Source organism: Sinocyclocheilus anshuiensis, unplaced genomic scaffold (assembly GCF_001515605.1).
Source record: "Sinocyclocheilus anshuiensis isolate Anshui unplaced genomic scaffold, SAMN03320099.WGS_v1.1 scaffold43, whole genome shotgun sequence".
Lineage (NCBI taxonomy): Eukaryota > Metazoa > Chordata > Actinopteri > Cypriniformes > Cyprinidae > Sinocyclocheilus > Sinocyclocheilus anshuiensis.
In genome coordinates, this window is record NW_015549580.1 from 1394294 (window position 1) to 1420796 (window position 26503).

Below are 26503 nucleotides of genomic sequence, written 5' to 3' on the forward strand. Positions count from 1 at the left end.
GTAAATAATTATAGAATTTTCATTTTTGGGTGAACAATCCCTTTAAGATGACCAGCTGCTTAAACATCTAGCAACTATCAACTCGCACTTCTTTCTTCACTGTTTACGCTCACAGTAGAGATGTCTGATTGGTTACTGCTGCGACTGGATGGCCGTGATTGGTTAACGGCACCCTGTGAAGGAGAGCCATATGTGACCGGCACGGGGAAACTGGGGAGTAAGATGATCTGTGCATCTGAGCAATATGGAGGTGTTTGAATACCAGTGGGATAGTAAAGTGGGCAATCTGTGATTAGCATCCTTCTCTGGATATAAGAGACAGTGGGCTTAATTTGGTCGTACCCAGAAGGTAACAGATATGGGAAATGATGGAGTGCCATTCCGTAGCCTGCCCTGTTGTCCACTGCTACATTATGGTGTGTCCGTGGCAACATTTGCAGTGTTTTTTCATTGCTGTTCATCGGTGACTGACGTTCTGAAATGTTGTCTGCTGACTGACTTCGGGGTAAAACTGGAGCCACAGGAGAATGTGGGGAGAAAGTGAAGTAAGTGGGAGTCATTCGGGGAGAATGGTTGGAGCTGCCAGGGGACAGAGAGCCTAAACAGCAGAGCAAAACTTGAGTGAAAACGTTTAAACAAGGTGTTTAGAAATAAATTCACTCTTGTAATTTCAGAGAGATGCTTACCATTACTGCTAGTTTTCACAGTGCAGCTGCGAGTGCCTCTCCCACGCAGCACATCAGATACCTTAAGACAAAACCACATAAATACATGTTTAGAAAAGTTAAAGAAGTTATGGTGATACACATGGATGGATTATGAGGCTAATGGGAGTTTTGACTCCAGGGGCCACGAACTGAGAGGCCTGGAATGGACTGACAGAGGAAATAAGGCTCAAATTTGAGATGAATTTGATTATGTGAAGTAAAGATACGTAATATAAAGCTAAAGTTTCTAAAGTTAAAGCACTTTAAGCATAATTTCATTTATAATGTTGTAATTATGTTCAAGTTAAAACTCAGAGATTTTAAAACACAGTTGTGGAATGTAAAGTTGCAATTAATTTTTTTTTGTTTCTTACAAGAAAGGGTCTTCATGGGGCTTCATACAACTATAATCCATCTTTGTTTATATGTCTGACTGGTAATTAATATGCAATAAAACTGAGCAATGAAAGTTCTGTGAATCACCACTTGTTGGCAGTGTTTGCATTTTATATATACTCTGCTGAATCTATTGACTATTATAATGAAAGATTGAATAATTGAATAATATACAGTACAGTATGTTTCCAAATAAACTAATGCCATTCTTTTAGTTCTTACTTTTTTGTTTTTTGCGACCATGATGGCAGTGTCATTATGGTTGTTTTTCAGACTACTGTCGGCTCCATTTTTCAGCAAGACCCTGACAATCTCTATATGACCTCTGCCACAGGCACTGTGCAATGCTGTATTCCCACTATAAGACTGTGCGTTCACATCACACCCACTCTGAAAGACACGGCACACAGAAAAAGACATTGTGAACATTAATAACTGGTTCTAATCCACACACGGATAAAAACGGAGTGATAAAGATTAATAGTTAAAGATTTCAGTCTCATAGTTTTACATGTTCATCCCTGTGCTCACTAACATAGAAGTACAAGATACAAATGAAGGAAACAGATTGTGAAACAAGATTGTGATTGTGATGACTCATCAAATTTATATTTATATATGCACATGCACCTCGATCAGAAAGATGACCATGTCAGTAAAGTTGTTTTCTACAGCATGAACCAGTGGACTTCGACCACTCTTATTATCCTGTGATAAAAGAGTAAAAAGAGACACAATAAACAAATAGCATGTGCAGCAAACACTATAGATCATAATACACAACTCATGTCCTCATGCAATAACTCATGCATGAGGAAAATATAACATCACATCAGACAACAAAACAGGTAGTGGAAATGATGATAAACTCACTGACCCCAGCGTTGATTTCAGCTCCACTCTTCAATAAGATTTTTGCCAACTTTTTATCTCCATTCTGCACAGCCAGGTGGAGAGGCGTCAGACCTTAAATTAGACATTAAAATCTTCAGGCTGTAATCTGAATGACCCACTGAAACAAGTTTGGGCATGTTTCATTGGGTAAAATACACAAAAACACTAATACGCCTCCTCACTGTGTTTCTAGGGACTTTTTGAATTGTGACAACAACAACAGGAAATGTCTCATGTTACATTTCATATGCATGAATGAAGCAAATACCAACTGTAAGGACTGTTTAGGACTACACTGACATAAAAATAAAATAAAATAATAATAAATAATAAAACTGTTTAGTTCAGCATAATTAATCAACATTTTTCTTTAGCAGTCCAGAAGAGGTTATCTGAGTACTATACTGTTACAAGAGGGAATTGTTGTGTCAGAATCCACAAATAAAGCTAGATGGCGATATACACCCCTCATTTCTGATAAACAAAAATATTCCAAAACATAATCACACATTCATGCAGGAAAATCCATGACCAGCAGCTCTTTTTCTGTCTACTGCCCCCCAGTGGAATTAAAAAAAAAGTTCTTCCTTCTGAAGTCATGTATAATTTTCAGAAGTGTTGCATAATGACACAGACAAGAGAAATGATGATTTTACGGTTATGTATTTGTTCGTATTGCTGTACTAAACAGCACCATAGTCAAGAGAGGTTTAGTGTCAGCACATCTATATGCAAGCCAACAGACAACTGAAATAACCTTTTCCTTTTTTTGTTATGCTACAAAAAAATTACACACACAAAAATGCATATAGATATACTCATGTAGATCTAGGTCCAGCACTTACCCTCATAGTTCCTGATCTCCAGATGGGGCGAGGGGTTTTGGGGGTAGTGTCTGAGGATGACAGACAGGCAATCGGCCTCTCCGCACTCGCAGCACAAGTGCAGCGCAGTCTGTCCGTTACGGTCCAAAGCTCCAGGGTCAGCGCCTGCATCCAGCAGAGCTTTCACCAAAATCGTCTGACGGGTTATTATAGCCAAGTGCAGTGGTGTCTGAGAGAGTGAGAGAGAGAGAAAGACAGTTTACAGATTCAGTCAATCAAATCCACAGTATATTTAAGGCCCAATTATATTTAGACCCCATACTTAAAACTCCCACGACTCCTATTGCATGTCAATATTTAAGCAGTGCATCTAAAAAATCTACCACTCTGAGGTCTGATATGGTGTTCAGGTGTATATGAGCTAATGGGCTGAGTCACATCCTGGTGTGGATTCCTGTAACCATAAGCTGCTAACCTGGAAATTGTCTAACAGGTTAAAGGTCAGTTCCATAGATCTGATAATAATGAGATAAATTTGTAAACAGCCCTGCAGTGACTTATCCAACACATGCAAACAAACATGTACAACCAAGGCCGTAACCATGACTTGAACACTGGAGGGAGACCAAATTTTTTGTTTTTTTAGGGGTAGTAATGGTTCTTTTTATTTAAATGAATGAAATATTTAAGGGATTTAAGAAAAGAACAAGAATGTATTCTCAAGTAATACATTTGAACTATCTGCAAATTATATTTTGGTTTAAAATATGCACATTCACTTTTCATAATATTCTAAAAACGGATTTGTGAATGTTTCATGATTTGTCATTTACTTCTGAAACGCATGAATCACATGAATGACTGTCTATAATTTCAATTTAAAACTGTGAAATTTACCTTTAAAAAATTACTGGATTATTAGTAGTTTAACATTTCTATAGCAAAACTATCATGACTATTATTACAATGTCTGTGGTGGTTATGGCTCTGTGTGCTATAAATTCATTAACATAGAGTGATAAATTCGAAAAATATCAATTATTATATAATTTATTTCAATTTCACACATAATTTACAGTAGATACGTTAACTGACAACTGTAACAAGCCAAAGTTTGTGTCTGTTTTGTGAGAGAACAGTTGGTTAATCTTGGTCAAAACAATCATGGGCGAGTTTATTTTTGTTTCCTTCACCTGAGGTAAAATCTTACATTGAAATAATTGTTGTGTTATTGACAGCAGTTAAATAATAAAGTCAAAGAGGTAAAACACCAAGCCTAACAAACATGAACTAAGTCAAAATGGCAACACACCGCACTAGTTTATTTGAAGCTCCTTCATTTAACTCAGGCAAAGGAAGAAAAAAATAAAGCACTACATGGGTCACAGCACTTGAAAAAGGTACATTTTTAATCTTGCATCCAGATGTACACTACAAACACATTGGATATTAGCATTATTAGTATTCCTAGTATTAGGAAGCTAATACTGCACACTAAGTCAAGTAATCTGTCATGTATGTGTTCTGTTGACAGAAGATTGAAAGATAAAGAGAGGTTTGTGGTTTTTAATGATACCCACTATAGATGTCATCAGCTCAGATGTGCTAGCAGGTAAAGCTGGCTCTAGGCTAACACACGGAGGGGGGTGGTTTGACACTTGAGGGAGGATGTTCCAGTAAGGCACAGTAGAGAAAAAAAAAAAGTACAGCGAGAATGAAGACAGAAATTCCTCTGGTGTCACAATGCCTTTGGCCCTCCCTTCCTATGAAAACAAGGCTCCTATTTCCCTGAATCCTGTCTGACTCACCAAGCATCACACACTTGCTGGTGTGTGTATGTGTTAGAAGACATGTTACCACACATCAAATTTGATGGGTTTTTCTTTGTGCTCAGATCAATTGTATCACCACAAATCTAACTTAGGAACAGCGATGGATAAAACACACCTACATCCTCCTTAGGCAAGCCCTGAAACAGGAAATTGTATAAGAAATACAACACATTACATTGAGAAAATATGGAGAGAAATTCTAGCGTAATATTGCCTTTCTCATTTTACAATACCAATGAACCTGCAATTACTGACCAATAAACAACCAAAAAAGGTTTAAAGAGAAATTGTAAGTGCTTGGAAAAGGAGGGATTAGAGAGACACAGAAAGGGAAAGGAGGAGCCAGAAATGATCGAGCAAAGGGAACGATGAAGGGAAGAGATGGATCAGAGAGGGAAAATCCCTTTCCTCTCCTCTGCAGTGTGTCCTCAGATTCACATTCCTGTGTGTAAACACAGGGGGGAAAAAGAGCGGAATGTTGGATGAATAAGGAAAGCGATTGAGAGGAAGACTCATGACATAGATGCATGAGCCAAAAACACACTGTAGTGAACTGAAACTAAAGCCTGCATGATTTAGCACTGATGAATGGACAAGAAAATACAGGAAAAATAATTAGTGCACTCAATGCATGCAACAAAAAGATCAACGAGTAGTTGTTTTTATACATGTCACACTTTAAATTAGACCCATTTTATGTCCATGTAATTTATGAGAAGAACAATTAAAGAGGTAATTTAATGCTAAATAAATTGTATTTGTACTATCCATGGAGAATTGCAAGGATCAGGAAAAGTGGGTCTTGCGTGCCAGAATGGAACCAGATCTAAATGTGTTTTGCTGAATCCAATTTAAACCAGCATAAGATGGTTTGCTGGTCTTATCTGGTTTAAGCCTGGCCAAGCTGGTGCTCAGCTGGTTTTAGGCATTATCAGCCATCATTTTTTTCTCTATGGAGTAACATGCACCAACAAATCACAATAAAACCAGGAACAAGCATTAAGGAAGTAAATAGGCACAATTTGTATTTTATGAATGCTAATATAGCTAGGCATAGTTAGGCCATTGTATAGTCTTTCTGTGAAGATCTATGGGTCTCCAACTTGTAGTAAAAGCATTTTTTATAATTCAGGATAAAAAAGATAAGCATGTTAATAGGCTGCAGAAGAGTGAGAAAGAGCAAGCGAGCGCAAGGGAAAGTCCCTTTTAATACCCTGCAAACCTCAACACAAGGTATGTTGAGAAACAACCCAGGGTGTGAGGGGGGGTCATGTGACTTCTCGGAATGAGGATACTTAAGTTGAGACGCATGCAGCAGCCGCTTTAACTGTGTTTGCACATACACTCATACTAGTATAAAAACATACACTTCTGTAAACTGAGTTTACTTATAGCCATGCAAACAACTCATCAGCTGTGGTCTTGCTTGACTGATAATAGGCAACACCTCCAACTTGTAGTAAAAGCATTTTTTATAATTCAGGATAAAAAAGATAAGCATGTTAATAGGCTGCAGAAGAGTGAGAAAGAGCAAGCGAGCGCAAGGGAAAGTCCCTTTTAATACCCTGCAAACCTCAACACAAGGTATGTTGAGAAACAACCCAGGGTGTGAGGGGGGTCATGTGACTTCTCGGAATGAGGATACTTAAGTTCAGATGCACGCAGCAGCCGTTTTACATGTGTTTGCACATACACTCATACAAGTATAAAAACATACACTTCTGTAAACTGAATTTACTTACAGCCATGCAAACAACTCATCAGCTGCGATCTTGCTTGACTGATAATAGGCAACACATAAAAACACATTTGTCATGCACACACACAGCATGCTTTTTCTCATGTGCATTTCAAATGTTAGTGCCAGTGTGTGATCATGACCAACATGTGGGAGCACAATAATTTTTTAAAAGAGTGAGAAGTGGAAATGGAGACATTGTGATACAAGTCATTCTGGCACATACAAATTCTAGTGGTAGTAATAATGATAGCTGTAGTAACACTTTCCTCGGCACTGTACTAGTCAGATGTGTATCTACTTGCTGTTATAATACTGCATAATTCACTGTATTTACTCACTAATCTTGGATTTTGAAACACCAAAACCGTAATTTTCAAGCAATGCTGCAACAAAAGTTACTCAAAACTCCATCTAAGCTTCAAAGACATGCTAATGCGCAGTTCACATTTCTGGGGAAATAAGAAATGAACACAGGATATAGCACAAAATTTAACCTCAACAATCTGACAGAAACAAGTTTCAGCCAGTGGCTAAGATGTACGCACAGCTTCTGGTAACTGCCGGCTGCCTGTGAATGTACAAGCGTTCGTGTTTGTGTGTGTGAAAGAGTGCATCTGTACGTCAAGTGAAACCTAAACATGAATTTGAGGTGATTTTTGAGGTCTGGCTAGACATGCAATGGCGGTAATTGATAATGCGGTTGGTGGAAGTATGGGTTAACACAACCAGAAAAGGAGAAGAACAGGATGTGAAAGCCTGGGAACAGTCCAAAAGGTCTGTGCGCTCAATTTATGTTGCTGAAACATGGGAGAACGATGAGGCAGAGGACACAGGTTGCGTGTGTTGTGGTCACCATGTGGTGAGCACACAAGTGGGCAGGCCAGCAGTTCTAAAAGTGCTCAAATAACCGCACACAGTTCGGTGGCATCGCCTGAGAACAACAGTGCCCTAGGAGTAATTTCCTCTTCTGCTCAAACCTTAGCTAAGGGTATCATGTGACATTTAAGACCACATTTGTGGAAATTACAGTTAACCAACATACTGTATGTCCCACAGGGACAAGAATTTAGGTTTAACTAGCCTGTGTTCTTTGTGCATTAAATCCTCTAATCCAACAATCACCAACATTAACAATCAGCTACATCCTGCTGCAAAGACCAAGGTAGATCAACACAAATTTCAAAGCTACTTTATGGCTTATTTAAAGAGGTTAACACTTTACAATAAGGTTTGATTCCTTAACTTTAGTTAATGAACTAACAATAACATTTCATTTTAATAATTAGTTAATTTAATTTCTAAAATAATTATTTTATGTATATTTTTACTTTTACTATTTGTTATATATACTATTGTTATCAATTCATATTTGTTCACAATACATCAATTGATCTTAATTTCTCAAACTTTTTTAAAGCTAAAACATTAAACATATGAACCATTTATTAGTCTATGTAGAAATTAGCATTAATCTAGATCAACATTCTTGACATTCCCACATTTTTTAAATATCTTACTTTTTAATAATAATATTAATATTAATTGTATTAATAATAATATATTAATTTGAATCATTTAAGTCATTCTGGGGCCCCCTTGCACGTTTGCTGAGGCCCCCTATTGGGTCCTGGCTCCATGGTTGAGAACCACTGATCTAGATTAATAAATGCTTCCAAAATATCGTTCATTGTTATTGTTCATGATATCTAACAGAGTTTGCTTGTTTGTGTGTGTGTGTGTGTGTGTGTGTGTGTGTGTTTGTATACACTTTACCTGTCTTAAGTTATTGAAAACGTCCATGTCTTTGTGGGCCCGTCGATATATTTCAATAAGCCAGCTGACCAACTGGTAATTCTCTTTGACAACAGCAATGTGAAGAGGCCTGTAAATGCAAACAGACAAACAAACACATGCATTATTCACCTAACAAAACATCATGCACTGATGTAAATGCATTAACATTAAACCACACAAACAAAACATAGAAATATATATAAAAATAGAAATATTAAAATGTACAGTGATGCATTTCTTTTAACAATACAGGGATGACTGTCTTTTTAATGGTCTACACAGGTCAACCAACGAGTTCAAAAGGTTGAATGAATAACCCTTCACCTGAGTGACAATCATGTGTATGACTCATCTTGTACACAGTGGCTCTAAATGCAACCAGTGTCAGTGAGTACAGGGAAATGCTTATCTCCCTATCGTTTCACAGAAAGCCTCTCTGAGGTGAGAGTATAGAAGTCAAGGTTTGGGAACAGGAAAAAAAAACATGGTTAGAAAGAGAGAGGGACTCTTCATGAAATGTTTTAAATGATGTTTTTTTCTTTCTATATCTGCTTCCAGTAACAGCTACTTTGGTTTGAAGTCACTTCCTGCCCTGAGGGACAATGGCACTGTTCTTTCTGTTTTGAATACTAATTATCATTATATTTACAGTTGCATTAGGGGCTTTCTGTGCTTTTCAGACTCCTCTAGCAGAACTTCCCATGAAACCCTGAAGAAATAACAAAGAAGAACCTTGCACTGACTTGAAACACAAGAACAGTGTATTTACAACCTATTACAAGAGTCCAACAAGAGTGCTTTATTTGCTTAGCAATTGATCACTGTAACATGCAAAACAATACTGAAACAAGTTCAAGATCATTTGTGAACATTCAGACGTCATCTTAATAAAAGATCATATAATAATATAATGAACACTTTTTAGCAGGACTAACACTTAGGATTTCTATCAATGCAGACATCAATGTAGAATGTTCATATCATCATTATGAACTATAAAACAGTTCTTGGGAATGTGGCAAGAATGTTAATAGGCCTGATGGGAAGTCATACTGCGTCAGCAGGAAAAATGATAGAGAAAAAGGGAACAGAGAAGAACAGGGACTCATTGTTTATATTGTCTTTTGACTCGTATTGAGTCACTGTGGGATGAAAAGCCGGAATACAGACAGTGGGAGAGCAAATGATTTGAATTATGGTGCTGATTCATATTCCTAGTGATATAAATGTAAATACTGCCCTATAAATGGACATTGCGATTGCTTCATGTGGGTTATTCCATTGTGGCAAGATTTTGTGAATAAAATCGAGAGAATGAAATTATATACTACATATATAAGCACAAATCTATATATAACATGTATAAGAACAGGTGATAAAATACAAATAAAAAATACCTGTTTTTATTTAAAAAAAATAATGCCACCTGACTTCCTGAAATATAACTTTCTGTTTGGAACAACAGTCACCATTAAATCAAACACCTTTATGAAGCATCAAACCAAAAGAGGAAGAGAAGAGCCATTTAGTCAAAATGAATGCAAGCTGGCCTGACGCAGGCTATGACCGGCCTCAGTGAACTGCCAAATCACAGTTTCTCTGTTCCTTGGTTTTGATAAGAAAGCAGAAGAGTTTATTAGTATCTTAATTCTTTCTTTATTTGTCTCCTTTCTTGTAAGTGAGCTCAACGTCACTGTACTTCAGGAAATCTCATGCTTTTATAGTTCTGCCATCAGGGCCATGTGTTCAGCCCTTCTGAGAAGGTGCTGCTTTGTTGATCAAGGAGCCTTTATCAGGTCTGAGGATTGTATGTTTACACAGAACATGTGAGATTGGTCTGCATCACAGTGCAAAGGCCACATTAAAGACATAGAAGGATATTCTCTCTTTGCAAAATAAATAAATAATTTGTTACATTTATAGAGCACTTTTCTGGGTACTCAAAGTGCTTTACATGGATGGGGGGAATCTCCTCAACCACCACCAATGTGCAGCATCCACCTGGATGATGCGACAGCAGCCATATTGCGCCAGAACGCCCACCACACACCAGCTTATTGGTGGAGAGGAGAAGGAGTGAAGAAGCCAATCAGTATATAGCAGAGGTGTGACCAAGTCGTTGTTTTGCAAGTCACAAGCAAGTCTCGAGTCTTTGCATTCAATTCTCGAGTCAAGACCCGAGTCAAGACAGACAAGTCCCAAGTCAAGTCCCGAGTCAAGACAGACAAGTCCCAAGTCAAGTCCCGAGTCAAGACAGGCAAGTCCAAGTCGAGTTGCAAGTCCTCAACTTTTAGCTTCAAGTCTTAAACAAGTCATTAGTGCTCTTTGCCCAAATTAGTGTCTCAGAATTAATTACCATATCAGATGTATAGTAATTTATATCAGGAAGACAGGTAGAATATGTTTGACATAGTTCAATTTCATGTGAGTTGGGTGCCCTTAGTAAAACTAAGGTCAATTTAGGGATTGTGCCAAAATAGGACAAGCAGTGAAAAAAAAATATATATATTTAATTGGTAACAGAATAGCTAAGACAACACAATTTCATTGAAATACAGCTGCAACATAGGCTACTTTGCATGTGTGCATAAGAATATATGCTTCTAGGTGTTATATCTAAGCCAATTAGCCAATAGCCATTATTTGGAACCTCAATGAAACAAATTTAAAAACGTGAGCGGAAACGCAGAAAGAACTGCTTTGAAAGAACTAGAAGAAATAACTGCTACCATACTTTACAAGTGAGAGGAAACATGCAATATGGATGCAGACAAACTCATGAAGACAATCATTCAAAAATGCTGTGCTATCACCCTTTATAACTAACAAAGACAAAATCATTTTATAGAAAAAAATGTTGTACGTTAAATGTTAAGTTTATAATATGCATTTGATCGCTAAATTTAGGGGCTATATGTGCGCTATTGTCCTACAGACTGATTTACAACACGCGAATTCATTCATTTATCCCGAAAGAAATGAAAGTGACATGAGTGCCTGGTCAAGAGGGAGAAAAATTGAGTATATTTTATAGTTGCATATTCAATGCTCATTTTGTGAAAGAAACACTTCTTCAAATTATATTTTAAATGATCACTAGGCCTATTGTCGCTTGCCCACTTCAGACATTAGGCCTAATGTGCATTTCTTTTTCTTCAAATTATAGCTAAATGGTTTGCAATGATTAAATTTAAATCTAGATTAAATCAAGGTTTATCTAATAATTCTGTTGCACCAAACTTTAAACCTTTAAAAATAAGCAGGTTTACATTTTAACCCATCATTTTGATCCTGGATTTAAGTTATAGCCTATTTAAAATGAACTTTAATCCTGTTGCACCATAACTTTAAACTCAGATTTAAATCTCGATTGTGGATTAACGTTAAACTTAATGGAGGTTTAAATAAAACAAAATGCACATGCAATTAAAATATGTAACTGATTGAACAAAAAAAGTGGAGATCTGACAAAAAAAAGTCTCATTACAAATAAAAATGAAAATTAAAGCACATCGAGTTGGCAGATTGCGAGGTTCGTGGCGGGATGACCGTGATGCGGATCCATCACTCATGGTGCAGCTCGGTGTCGGACAAACAAAGAAGCGGTCACGGTGATGATGAGGCGAGCACCAGTGATCGCGGCCGCGCTTCTCGTTTCTCATGCCCGCTCCGTGTGTCTGCTGGGCGGCGATCAAACGGGCAGGGCAGCGCTTTTCATGAGCGGAGATAGCTACTAGACGAATCATGTCATTTTTTTCTTATTTTGTGTAAGTTATGCTATTACTCCATTAATTTATACTAGCATATAATGTATATCCAGCGCTCCCTGAACACAGTCTCTGGCTTTTTGCCAGTCAAGCGCAAGCACGCAGGGACGCGTCCAGAGTAATAACGACTCTGATCTGATCATAAAGTCTTTCCGAGTCACAGGGCTCAAGTCCAAGTCAAGTCTCGAGTCATTGCTGTCAAAGTCTAAGTCGAGTCTCAAGTCTTCTTTAATTATGTCGAGTCGAGTCGAGTCGCAAGTCATCAAATTTGGGACTCGAGTCCGAGTCAAGTCTCGAGTCAAGTTACTTGAGTCCACACCCCGGGTATATAGTATAAGTCTTCAAACCTGCTCCTGGGGACCCACTGTCCAGCAGAGTTTGGCTCCAACTAATCAAACACACCTGAATCAGCTAATCAAGGTCTTCAAGATCACTTGAAAAGTCACAGGCCATGTGTGCTGAAGCAGGTTGGAAATAAACTTTGCCGGACAGTTGGTCCCCAGGAGCAGGGTTGAAGACCTATGGTATATAGGGATGATTGTGAGGCCATTATGATGGACAGAAGCCAATTGGCGAATTTGGCCAGGAAGCCAGGGGTTACACCCCTACTCTTTTTCGAAGGACATCCTGGGATTTTTAACGACCACAAGAGAGTCAGGACCTCTGCTTTTTGACAGTATAGTGTCCCCATCACTATACTGGGGCATTAGGACCCACACAGACCACAGGGTGAGCACCCCCTGCTGGCCTCACTAACACCTCTTCCAGCAGCAACCTAGTTTCCCCAGGAGGTCTCCCATCCAGGTACTAACCACGCTCAACCCTGATTAGCTTCAGTGGGCAACCAGTCTTGGGCTACAGGGTGACATGGCTAAATAAATAAAAATAAAAAAAGTACAGCTGCACACAATTAACAAATCTCTGCCTATTGCAGTTTCAGTAAGTGCTGTAATATGTGCAGGGGCCTTTAAGGTAGGCAATTTTAATAAAGTCGGAAATTATAATGGTCTTTTCTATTGAGACTTACATTTGAATAAAACAGTTCTGAAATGAGAAAAAATGTAGGACAGGACTTGAATTCATCCATCAGGAGTTGATTGGATCTTTGCCGTTTGCTAATTGCTACCATCTCATGTGATTGACATGTCGTTGGTGAGTAAGTGACGAAATGCTAGATTTCTCCAAATCGAATCTAATGAAGAAACAGTGAACAATGAAGAAAAGTCCTCTACATCTTGGACGGCCCAAGGGTGAGTAAATGTTCCAAGAGGGTCTAGCTGCAGCCTTGCACTTGCACTCTCAGACACTTGCGGTTCCGCTAGCAACGTCACTTGCAGTCTTTTATTTTTTTATTTTGTTCTATTTATTGATTACTTTTTTGTTTGAATTGCTCAACATTTTACAACAGTAGCCAGGTGGTGAAGACAAGAAAAAATAAACTAAATTACAATGTCACTTGCAATCGCCACTTGCACTCTCCGCTACCTGCGACGTCACTTGCAATCGACACAAATTGTGCGTGTTGCCAAAGTAGACAAGACGCTGTGGTGGTGATTAAATGATTAAAACTAATTTAGTACTATAACATACAGGGTCCTGCAAGAAAAAGACAAGACCCGCAAATCCGTCGCCACAGAACAGCAGAATATGAACGCAATGCACAAAGTCTCTCGTTAAGCGTTTTCCTCCTGTAGAAAAACATAAATTTTCATAAATCAAATTTTCAGCAACTTTTCATTTTTGGGCAAACTATTCCCTCAACTAAATTTTTGCTTGTCCCTCCCACATTAGAATGTTTCAAATAAAATGTACATTAAAAAGTACATTAACAATTATTGTAAATGGCCTTGCAATTTAAACATCACAACAAAGTACACTCTAAAAAATGCTGGGTTGTTTCAACCCAACATTGGGTCAAATATGGACTAACCCAACTGTTGGGTTAAATTTTTACATTAAATTTTTAACCCAAAAGTTGGGTTAGTCCATATTTGACCCAAAGTTGGGTTGAAACAACCCAGCATTTTTTAGAGTGTATGTAAATATATTAATATGGTGAGGATGTAATGCTTAATGATATTTTACATCACTTTGGCTGACAAAGAAAAGCCAGCCTTTGGATAAACAGACCCATCATAAACGCATCAAAAGAAAATGTATAATTTAATATAAATATTAATTGTAAACTAACTTTTATTTATCATATATTCTTATCACATCTGTATGTGATAATCATTGGCTTTGCTGTCACTTACTATACTGCACGTCAGAATTTAGTTTCTCTCTCTCTCTCTTTCTTTTCAACAGATGAAACTCTCTGGGTTCCTGGAAGTGACAGAGTTAGTTAGACCGCAGCCCCAGATAAGGCCCAGGCTGAGACTGACGTAGGAACCTGAACATCATCAGAAGGAGATGAAGGGCTCATGGCGGGGCTGTGGCGCATGTGTGGCATCCTGTACAGCCCAGATACACAAACCTCTAACATCCCCTGCAGCACACAGGCCTGCTTCTGCTGCAGAAAACAAGCTCAGAGGCTGAGACAAGACATAAACAGCCTGAGCCAAACACAAGACATGCAACCACTCGAATAAAAAACGCTTACAGGAACAGAAGAAACTATAAAATCCTTACAAGCACGGTGTTTGAAGGAAACCATGTGTCAAGGCTCTATGTTTCTCTGCATAGCAATGAGATCTGAAAACAGCCTTCACATCCTATATAACCTAAAAATATTTGCCATTAACACATTTGGCAGACACTTTTATTCAAAGTGACTTATAATGCATTGATTACATTACCAGAGAAACAAATCCATGACTTTGCTATCCATGGCATTACCAACATCATACACTACTGTTTGAGCAACAGTAATATGTGTCGCTCCAAGCCTATGTGACCTTTCTTTTGCGAAACAAAAAAAAAAAACTTTAAAGAACTGTTTTTGTCAATGATATATTTTGTCAATATTGAAAGTCACTGGGGTCTGAAACACATACATTGGTTTCTCCCCAGTGAGTTTCACTAAATGGACAAAATAACTTCTTTTGTGTTTCACAGAATGAAGAAAGTCGTACATGCTTGAAACAATATGAGGGTGAGTAAATGATGACCGGATTTTTATTTTTAGAGGAACTAGATCTTGAAAGAGGACGAAGGAAGAAAAAGTAGGTATGAAGAGTAGAAATGGCACAGGTATATAAGATAACAGTACAGAGCGAAAGGGGGAGAGAGAGACTGATAAGCAACAGAGAAAAAGCGGTAAAGGAGGAAGTGAAGAGCGGATGTTTGGGTTTTTGAGCCCATTCATTTTAAACACACAAAGCAGTGAAAAGAGATGAAAGAGAGAGAGAAAGACACCTGAAAAAACCGCAGTCACACAACAGACTCACACTCACATCAGGCTTTCCCGAAAATGAGGGTCTGTGAAGTGCTGAGAAGAAAACAAGGTGAGAGCATGAGAAGCCCATTGACGTAAGAGAGTACAGACGAGGGGGGAGGCAGTGTGAGAGAAATAAAGTTAGACAAGGTTGTTTTTCTGTTTGTGTAAATGCAGTTGATTGAATAGCATGATTGACAGATGTACATGTAAACAATAGACAGAAACCAGGAAATAGGCATCTACTGGAAACCAAAACTTTGCTAACAACTATCAGTTCAGGGAAGAAATGTGGTTGAGAATGTGGTTAAAAAAATCTAACCAATAAAAAGCCAACAAAATAGCAACAGAACTAAACATTTTATTAAGAAAGCTGTTCACCATAACAGTACACCTCATCATTTGCATGCTATTTTCATGAATTTCTTTCTTCTGTGGAACAGAAGAAATTCTGAAGAATTGTATACTGGTCGCTCTTGTCCATGCAATTACATTGACATGCAAAAGCACCATTGGCCCATATGACTTGTTTGCATTCCCTGGAATTCAATCCCTTGACCCTGGTGTTGCTAGTGCCATGCTCTACCATTTGAGCTACAGGAATGCTGTATCTTTTGACCCTTTATGATAGAAACAAACTAAAATTTTATTTCTTATTTACTGATATCCTTCCTCCAGTGGAGCAAGTCAGTGATTTGATCTTTGAGAACAGAAACAGCACTATTTGTGAAATAAATAATTCACACAGATTCTGTGAACTAGATAAAGTGATTCAATCAAGAGATCTGACTCAAAAGAATGATTCATTCAGGAATCACTGTTCCTTTAATGAACTCCTCTAATGAACCCCTTTAATGTTATCAGTTTAATGTTATCACTTAAATTATCAATGATCTGTTTCTCATCATACAGCTTCTTATCTAATGAATCATTCAAGCCATTTTTAATATTCTCTCATCATTTGTTTGTCCATCCATTGAAAGTAATAAACATTGTACATGCGTGGCACGTGAAAACAAACCTCAAGCAAGCACACTTGAGTGCCTGTTTACCATATTTGATGGGCTGTATGTATCTGCATTGATCATTGTTTATATGTGAATAAAAGCCTTGATTAAATTTGTTCATCATCATATAAAGCGATAATGTGTCTCTTCAGAGACTTAAATGAAACTGCTCGATTCTTCTGGATTAATTTTACCCTATCATTTAAAATGTTGACAACATAAACTCTCAATGGACGGACAAAAATAATGAGAGAATATAATGTTCTGAATTGTGTTCTGAAGATGACCGAAAGTCTGAATGTGCGGACACATTTCCTATTTGTTCAGCGAATTTTCATAGGTGAATCCAGCCATTTTAACATAATTGGGAATTTCGTTTGAGGGCAAAAGATTTCCCCATGCAGATTTCGCAATGAGTTCATACATCACTACACTACTGACAACAGACAATGGATGAGGGTGAGTAAATGATCACAGAGTATTCATTTTTGAGTGGACTATCCCTTTAAGCATACATATGGGATAGATTTTATGAAGCTATGTGTGATGAGTCAAATAAAAATTGGGTTAGTAAAAATACGAATTGAAAAAAGTGCTCCACATACAGGTGCATCTCAAATTAGAATGTCGTGGAAAAGTTAATTTATTTCAGTAATTCTTCTCAAAATTGGAATTGGCTTCATTTGCTTACTAAGCATACAGCGATGTTTTTATCTGCTGATGACTAAACCTTGATATCAATATTGCGTGACACCAGGTGTCATTTTTGGAGAAGTTTCGCTCACATGAGAAAGGCTATTTTCATACTGAGTAAATGTTCAGATATTACAGTAACACAGTACATGTGTTTGTGTTAGTGCCAGAGCCTAAGGGAGCCAGAATGTTCATCTCTGGCATCCTCATAACCAGCCACACTCATAAAACCAACCCCTGAAACAGCAGCACATGAAATAGTGAAAACCAGTTTCTCTCAGTTACTCTTACTCATACCCACATACCCTCCTCCAGAATCAATCTCCCTTTCTCGCTCTCACATAGAACAGGAGAATCTCTGTTTTCAGTATGGATCATCAGATAAAATGATTTTGGTAATCTTTTTTAATAGGAAGTTGAAATGTACTGGGTAACAGGGGTCACAGTGACTCTGTACTTGACTCTTGTGATTCAGCCAGGACTACAATAAACAGAAGGCACATCTACATATTTTTAAGTACACTGAACCTATCACTTAAGAAAATGTTTAGATTTCTTTTTGTTCTGGATGACTAAGCAAGAGTCCGAGTGACATATCTAGGATAATCTGGAAATTCCAAAAAGCATACAGAAAGTACATGTCCACCCTACTAATACTCATAATTTACCTACAGTTACTAATAATAAACCCATGTGCAGTTCAACAATGAATCTGACCATTTAAATATACAGTACATATTATAAAATATGGTTTGATCTACTTCTTTACCTGCTGCAATGCATGATAGACAATTTTGAGGGATGTTTCACCATAATCAATTCTTGAACTACAACATGCCATGAAATGACTGAGACTTCATAAAGGGTAAAAGACTCACGTGTCACCATCTTCATCTTGACGTGTTGCCTCAGCAATATCTGCCAGCAGCCGATCTGTGCTCTCCAGTGCAGGAAGCTGCCGAGGCCACTGGAAATATGGACAACCTGCTATGAACCCAGAGGAGAAGAAATATTTGTATTCACAAACAAATCACAAAAAAACTAAAAACAATCAGTAAAAATCACGTTCCGGGCCCCTTCTCCCTCGTCGGGCCCTTGGAATCGTCCTAACCTTCTCCCCCATTACGGTGCCCCTGAGTTGCAGTGTGCATACATTTGGTTTAGATATATTATCTTCAAGAAAAGATAAGAAAAGGTCTAACAAACTAAAGTTCTGCATGGCACATTATCATACAAACCAAGAATTAATTGCCGGTGTTGTACCCAATTTTGACCCCCTGCCAAATTATTACCCCCCCTCTCAATTCACTACCTGATTGCCTAATCCTAACCCCACCCCTAATCCTAACCCCCCCCCTAATCCTAACCCCTCCCCCACACCTACTCCTAAACCTACCAAAACTATGGGGGTAATAATCTGGCAGGGGGTCAGAATTGGGCACAACACCTGTAAGAGTGGGGAATGTAATAATGTCAACATGTGACGGTTTTCTGCACAATTCTGGAGATTATTATTTCTGTTAGATTTTCTGTATAATGGAGACTGGGGAGTGGTGTAATACCAAGACTGTCAATTTAATCAACAATGGGAAGGTGTGGGAAAAGTACTTTGACATTAATTCATGCATACAATTTACAGTGTCAATGTTTTAAAACGGTGCTACTTTGTATTTTACTGATGTACACACTGATAGTCAATATGCGGTTTTGGTTATATATTGCAAAAAAAAAACAGAGAAACATTATGTTTTACAACACTACCCGGTTTCACCTACGCGTGTTAACCCACTGACACGTTTTGCAGGCTGCTGAACCAAACATCCTGCTGATCAGCTAAATGGTTTCGTGTTGACTGTAGCTCGCTGACTGGACTGGCCATGACTGCGCAATCATATGTTACGCACGCGCTCCACGCAAACGGACACACATACTTTCACAATGACATAACAAACTAAATTGCGCAAAGACATCCAAGTTTGCACTTAAGATATAAAGTTAGTGATCATTAAAAATAAACATTTTTGAAAACTTACGATATGGTGTTAAGTGTGGCACAAACCGGGAGTCATTAACGCTTGGTTTATGTCCAAATGTACAAAATATCCGCTGTGATTCTGTGTCTATCTGAGCCTCGGGGTTCTTCAAAACTTTTGGATCCGGGCTAGGTGGATCGTTTCTTGGACCACTGTGGTCATGATCCACATCCAGCGGGAAAGGACGTTTCCTTGGCGGGAGTTTGGAAATGGATGAATTTGCCGGTTTTCCTGCTGCGTTAGGGGTTATAGTTCGGGTTTGCTTGGGACCCTCAAGCGTCCTATTTCCCCTGACACCCACGGCGTCTGTTTGAGTAGTCTGCGAAACTGATCCATCACCACAGTCCTGTGGTTCGGATGGAAGATTTCCGTGTTCATTGCTGCAATTGTGCTCCGGTTCCACCTGTCTTTCTGGAGTAGGTCTAGGGCGACCTTGGTCTCCCGTTTGCGCGCAGCTCCCACGCTCTCTGGTTTTGTTGGTAAGATCCAGTGGCACAGATCGCACAGTGTGATTACTGCCACTGGTCATTGTCCTCGGGTAGGCGATATATGGGTTCTAGACGAATCCTCTTATCAACATTATGTAAATCTGAATCTCTACTCGGTCCCAAGATTACTATCACCTCAGGTTGCCTAGATTAAACAACATACTTACATTTGCTCTGCTCAAGATGTTTTAGCACAGCTCACTGAAGCACTTAAATTCATAGTCTTCTCTTATGCACAAGTTTTCTATTAAAATTATCAGTAAAAAAAAAAAAAAAAAAAAAAAACTGAAAAAAAATCCTAAATAATTACACATACAATTAGAATAATGACGTTTTAGGGCAATGAAAATATGTCGTGTGCATTAATATTATCATTATTGTTATTGAACACGCACTGCAGTCATGATGATAATCTGTGCGCTGTTCTGCTCGCTGTCTCTGTAATCTGAACTAAATTCACAGAGTCTCCCTCTCTCATTCACTCAAATTAGGAAGTAGGCGGGTGAGTGAACTGTGGGGGTTTCCCTTTCAGCTATAACTGAATCGTTCGCAAGCTTCTCATTTGCGACATGATTAAAAGGTGCTGCTGAAGCTCTTTGCAGTTTAGATGAAAATTTTAGCATTTATTATTAGTATTAGTTGTAAGTACTTTGTATTTAACAATCAGGATCAGTTTATTCGTCGTGTAAATTAAGGTTTCGTTTTAGGTGGTTGTAGGATGGGAACATGGAATCGGTTTCGGTTTAGTTGTTAAATGTTTGGCATGTTAGACACTGTCTTTTGAATCTTTCTCATGTACATCAGCGTTTGTGTTTTCATCTCTCAGTGCACATAAATGTGTCACGAGCTGTTAGATAACAGGTGTGTAGTTTTGTTTTCCTTTCAGCCGCACTCGTTTTTTAATGTTCACTCTTGTGCCTAGTAGGAAGCGGGCTGGATCTCCGGCGGGGATCTCCCTCAGCTTGTCGGGAAACCTGCCAGGCGCAACCTTCTGTCTTCCTGTATTTGACCACATTCATATCGGTCAGCGGATCATTAGTGACTGATTGAACTGATAAAATACGGTCCTTTTTCACATTAGAGATTAGATATATGACTCATACCGATAACAACAACAAATGTCTGACTTTCATATGCTGCTATCTCAGCATCTTATCTGGAAAGCACCCCCATCCCTTAAAGATACATAGGCCGGATAATAATTGTTGGTTCCTAGAACGTTCTGAAGACGTTATGGTGTTTGGTTACAAAACAGAACCTAAAGAGAACGTTCCAAGAACGATAGGAATAGAAATAACCAAACGAGAACTAGTCTATATACTAACATAAGGACAATGTTCTGTGTTTGCTGTGAGTTTGAAATCATTAGCTTAAGCCTTCTGATCTATCCCTATGTACAATCAACATATATGGGTGGGGGGAACAAGGCACAGTATCAGATTATGTGCAAATAAGAATCTCAGTCAGTCATACCCCTCTCTTTGCGCCTACACCCCACTAGCCTTAGTTCCTCCTCACACCAGGGGTTTGGAGTTACCTGGGCCAGTTTGGGACTTTCCTTCAGTGTGGGGTTGAGAACAGCAAACGGAAAAAAATGATAGGTGTTCAAAGTCCCTAAAACACCAAGAAGAGTCCATGGTGGGTCTGAACTTGTCAGTTGGTGACATACAATACTGTCAAAATGCTGAATCACAGCTAATTTAGTCCCCATGGGCCAACTGAAGATCAAAAAGACGATTCCAGAATCTGCGAATGAACTTTTTAAACTGAATTGAACACACAATTAAATTTAGCATTAGGTTTTCTGCTGCATAATCAAAACACATTTGACAATATACAATATAATACTTTATTCTTTTTAATCCCTGAGGGAAATGAGTGCTATAATTTGTAGCCTACAAAGTGCTTTACAGAGAAAAAAGACAATAAACAGTACACATAGTGTTCATGTGCTTGATGTGATTACCTTAAACTAATCTTATAGACAGTCAGACAATTTTTCTAATTAAATTTTTAAGTATTTTTTCCTGAACGGTCCATTTACACTTTTACACCATTTACCACTCATGCATTGCCTTTAGAAGAAGAAAAAAAACTTTTATGCAATCAAACCAATAGTAGTAATTAGTACAAATTTTAACCATATAATTTTTTTCTGCTATACAAGGTGGACATAGTAGACATTATAGCAATATAGAGGGACCAAAATCGTTCAGTCAGAAGAACACAAAGATCACCTTGCACGTTTTTCAAGTGCTCTTCTGTCACTGTCATAAGAGTCTTTGACTGATGCTGAAATGCTGTGAAGCAGCGCCCTCTGCTGATGAGGAAAAATGTACATTTGTGAAAAGTTTTAAACAATAATTGTTAAAATTAATAAAAATTAAAAAAGCTTAAGTACTATCTATTGTCTTTACTACACAAATAAGCTATTTGCTTCGGAGCAATTGAGCAGTTATTGATATGGATTATGCAGCATAGAAAAATCACTGAAAAAATCCAGATGAAAAACATATGGGAGACCCGAATATAATCATTTAAAAAGTAAAAATAAATGAAGTAAATCTCAAGAAAAGTCGTCAGCTAATATTAGCTGTCAGTATGATTATTAATATAGTCCCTAAATCGTTTTTCCTCCTTTGGTTTCATCAGTTATCATCTTGATTTTTTGTTTGTTATGTTTATTTATTTATTTAGTTTTTAATTTTAATTGTCATTTTAAATGCATTTACCATAAACTACATAATATTAAATATACAATTTCAATTTGAAATATATTTAACATTATAGCATGAAATCTCATATCAGTATGGTAGGCCTATACATTTTGTATTAATTCATTTGTGTAATAATCAAATGTCACTTTAAGACCAGCTCTACTACAGCACAGAAACTCTCTTTGCTCCCTCTTTCTATAGTCATTTGTTATGTATTCAGTAAGTCGTTCACACATGGTCGGTCCAATATGCCACAATTCAAACAGCGTCCCAACTGCACACAGCCCATGCTGCTCGGCTCACTCTCACACACAAAGAAAACAAACCTGTTTGTCTGCCTGTTAGCTACCCGGAAACTGATCAGAGAGAGAGGGAGAAAGAGAGGTGAATGTCTGCAGTTGAGTTCCTGTCCTTAACCAGCATGAGCGTGAGTGCCTCTTCAAAATTTAGGACAGAGATCAAATCAGACAGACTGAAAGAAACCAAATGAATGAGAGAGAAAAAGGCTGAGCAAGAGCACCAAATGTTTGTATGGGTGGAGTGATGGTAGGACCCGGAGGCCGGTAGATCTGAGAGTAAAGCATTAGTATTTCGAGTATTTTTGGTGTCATGGTTTTGGGTTTCTCTTTGCTTGTGAGCAGTCTTTGTAATGGAGACATGGCAAAAGGACACATGACTAGAACTTTGCACCTTTTTTTCTATGGAGCAGTAGCACTTTTTTCACTGAAACCAACCTGCAGTTTTTTTTTTTTTTGGTCAGGTGTTGCGCCTGTGTTGTTTGGGTAGGTAAGCTTTTCTTGTTCTGCTTGTGAGGAATGTATCTTGATGACAAACGTTGCTCGTCACTTCTTCGCACTTGATATGACCCGTGGACCTTGACTTGGACAACATAAGGTTTGTAAACTGCATTATTGAACAGAGTTTTGCAGTGGCAAGATGACTGTTCATTTTGAAATCATCACAATTACAGCTACGTTTAAACTGCTGTTTTACATTATATCATCACCAGTAATAACAGGACAAATAGTTACTGGGGAAGTGGTTTTCAGATAAATCACGTTTCCTAAAAATAGATTTCTTTTCGGAGAGTAATGGGGAAACAAATGAACCACTTGTTATTGTATCTGGCTGTTTGAGAAGTTATAGCTGCAGTGGTTTTCATCTTTTCATGCTAGCTCTGCTAAAAATGACGTTCTTCAAAAATTCAACCGATCATCAGCAGCAGTTACATGCATAAAAGAGGATATCAGCATCAACTACACTTCAATTGTGTGAAGGAAGTGATTGGTTTCAACACTATTTTAGATGACTGTTGATTCTGACACATGTCTGAATCTTAACTAGCACTCCACGTGTGGCACATTGGATATATCTCATCTATCATGGCAACAGCTAGACGTTCGAGTCAAACTCCTGACACTTCTCAATCCATGTCCCAGCCCCCCACCAGCGCGGACCGTAAACTTCTTGATAAAGTTCTCAGGAGACTCGACAGACTGCATAAACTGAGCACTGACCCCAGGCTGGGTCTTAAAACCAGCCTGCCGTACCTTCCCGAACTAGTGTCAGAGACCACCATCCACCTGACAGAAGTATGGGCTCCCTACAGGGGGTCCATGATGGCCGTGCCACGAGGGGACGAGGGTGATTATCTGAGGATCCATATTCGACACTTGCTGGACAAGGCAGATAGAGCTGTGCTGCTGTTCAAGGATGGCAAGGAGAAGATGTTTGAAGAGACATCAAGCTACAGGTAAGAGAAAACCAAACAGCGCAGAGGTCAGTTTTAGTCTATGTACTGCGCTCAGTATGTGTGTTTTTCAGGTGGACATATTCAAACATCTCAGAGATGATCAGAGTTGAGCTGACTGAATGATATTAAAAGTTTTAAAACAGACAGAAGGTATATAGGTAATAAAGCAGATTGATCCTGTTTGTTTAAGGTAGATCTATCAAAGAAAACCTTTAATATATGATATTTTTATAATATATTTTATATAATAAATTAATAAATAATAAACCCTAAAATGGTCACAAACAAAACTCAAGATGAAAAATTAAAAAAATGTAAGATTAGGCACACACACACACACACACATTTTTATTATAAGGTAACGCTTCTTTTTTATGGTTCCCTAACAGATATTCTGATGACTATAAGTAACGCATAAGCAAGTACATATCAGCCTAACCCTAACCCTAACCTAACAGTCTAACAATTCTCTAATGGTTATTTGACATGTTGCAAATTATTGAGTTAGTTAACATGTAGTTGCAAAGTTACTTATAGTTTGTATAATGAATAAATTTTAAAATGAATGAAATAATACATTTTGTATGTAAGTGTGTGTATGTATATATAGAGACCCCCCCTCCGGCCTTCCCCATTCACTGCATGGTTCTTTCCCGTCCTATGTAGAGTCACTGAGTGAGATCAAATGGTAAACTGTTATTAGAGATGTCTTCGTGTTCGACGTAGATGTATAAGTCCGGTCATCAAAAGATCTAAATATTTGTGGATTGGAAACAAATGGAATATTGACAAGCTTGTGCTGCAATTCTATGGATGTTTTGCCCACCAGGTCTTTGAGCCAGTCACAGGGCTGAAAACTATGAATTATAGCCTCTAAATTGGATAATGCTTAACACCATTGGTTCGAAGCGCTGTCAATGCTTTGTAAAGCCTTTTTACCATGCCAGTAAATCTACTGGAATCTCAATTGACCAGTTGCTGATTGCGATGCAGATTTTTTCAAATAGGATACACATCTCGACCACAGACATCTCTGTTCATTGTATGTAAACACTCAGTTCTATGTTTTAAAATATTGCCCTGGTCACACTGAGCCAATATTTAATCTGATGACTTGTGTGACTGATCACGCTGTAGCTAGTATGAGTAGCCTAACAAAATGCTTTCTCTGTCCAGATTTGACTATAATAATAATAACTGACACTTCAAATCAACATTTAAATTTAAACTTTTACTAAATGTAGTCTTTAATAATGTCTAAAAATATATCAGTGAGTAACCTCCTTGTAAATTGATACAAGTAATGTGCTTTATGTCTTAAGTTCTCACACTCTGCAGCAAACGGTTTGTATTTATATATAGGGCTATACAGCCATCTAGATACACCATGATATTGCAGATAATAAATTGTGCATAATTTAGAGGTTAATATTTAGTAAAATCCCCTTAAAATAATAAAAATTTAAAGAAAAAAATATAATTTAGCTAAAATCACAAAACACAAATATATATTCGTTCTCATATATTTGTCTTCATTAATTTGTATGTTCATCTATAAGTGTTTGGGCTGTTTAATATAAGGATTTTGTTTAAAATCCTCTACCGTGCCCCCCCCACCCCCAAATAAAATAAGGCTTGTTCGAGATGCGTCGGCGCTGCGCGGACCGATTGGCGTATGACATCAAAGTACAGCGAGAGCGATTCAAAAGCAGAGTCGTCTGCTCTCCTATCACTCTTGCGGTTCTTTGATGTCATACGCCGATCGGACTGCGCAGCGGAGACGTATCTCGAACAAATGGAACCTATATGCTTCCGTGGCTATGGGTAGGTTTATGACTAAGTCAAGTCAAGTCAAGTCTGCTTTATTGTCAATTCTTCCACATGTACAGCACATACACACAGAGAATTGAAATTGCGTTACTCTCAGACCCTTGGTGCATACAGATAACACTAACAGTAGAACATAAATACAGATATACAGATTAAATATAAAATACAACTATACAAATATACAAATAAGGTAAAATGTAAAAAAAAAAAAATATATATATATATATATATAAAAAAAATATATATATATAAAGCAGCACACGGCAGATAGAGTGCAAACCAGTGAAGTAAACAACAGTGCAGAACCTCATTTTCTTTCATAGGGCCCAAAATTGCTAGCGGCGCCCCTGACTCAACCGCTCATCAGCAGTTACATGCATAAAACAGGATATCTGCATTAACTACACTATAATTGTGTGAAGAAAGTGATTGGTTTCAACACTAATTTAGACTGTTGATTCAGACAAATGTCAGAACCTTAACTTAGATATAAAAAGTTAACTTGCTTTTATGTGAATGTGTGCCTGTGAATGTCTATATATTATATATAAATACAGTGGTGTGAAAAAGTGTTGGCCCCCTTCCTGTTTTTTTTTTATTTTTTGCATATTTGTCACACTTAAAAGATTCAGATCATCAAACAAATTTTAA

At 37.9% G+C, this 26503-nt stretch overlaps 2 protein-coding genes across 4 annotated transcripts in view; one reads left to right on the forward strand and one right to left on the reverse strand.

Moving 5' to 3' along the window:
- bcl3 (BCL3 transcription coactivator) lies at nucleotides 1-19961 on the reverse strand. Of its 3 annotated transcripts, none has more exons than XM_016445901.1 (9): nucleotides 19065-19961; nucleotides 17910-18015; nucleotides 8168-8276; nucleotides 2843-3050; nucleotides 1981-2069; nucleotides 1728-1811; nucleotides 1326-1493; nucleotides 687-747; nucleotides 1-598 (listed from the first exon to the last, which is right to left on the reverse strand). In XM_016445901.1, the coding sequence occupies exons 1-9, from the start codon at nucleotides 19591-19593 to the stop codon at nucleotides 78-80; spliced, it is 1875 nt and encodes a 624-aa protein (XP_016301387.1). In that variant the 5' UTR covers nucleotides 19594-19961; the 3' UTR covers nucleotides 1-77. The 3 variants fall into 3 exon arrangements, with proteins under 3 accessions (XP_016301387.1, XP_016301388.1, XP_016301386.1); XM_016445902.1 differs by having other exon boundaries at nucleotides 1734-1811; nucleotides 17910-18018; XM_016445900.1 differs by having other exon boundaries at nucleotides 17910-18018.
- Nucleotides 19962-22691: 2730 nt separating this feature from the next.
- The window catches only part of LOC107657700 (E3 ubiquitin-protein ligase CBL-like), a 12731-nt gene continuing 8919 nt past the window's right edge, over nucleotides 22692-26503 (forward strand). Inside the window, exon 1 of the mRNA XM_016445907.1 lies at nucleotides 22692-24022. Within this exon, the coding sequence (XP_016301393.1) occupies nucleotides 23652-24022 (371 nt within the window). The 5' untranslated portion in view covers nucleotides 22692-23651. The remainder of the gene's footprint in view (nucleotides 24023-26503) is intronic.

What these genes read in the sequence shown, in the direction of transcription:
- bcl3 (XM_016445900.1), bottom strand. Translation starts at nt 19,593, where the DNA reads ATGACCAGTGGCAGTAATCACACTGTGCGATCTGTGCCACTGGATCTT. An exon ending in GCCACACTTAACACCATATC is followed by an intron (nt 18,019 to 19,064) that starts GTAAGTTTTCAA and finishes CTGGGTTCATAG; the next exon opens with CAGGTTGTCCATATTTCCAG. An exon ending in TGTGAAAACTAGCAGTAATG is followed by an intron (nt 599 to 686) that starts GTAAGCATCTCT and finishes TCTGCTGTTTAG; the next exon opens with GCTCTCTGTCCCCTGGCAGC.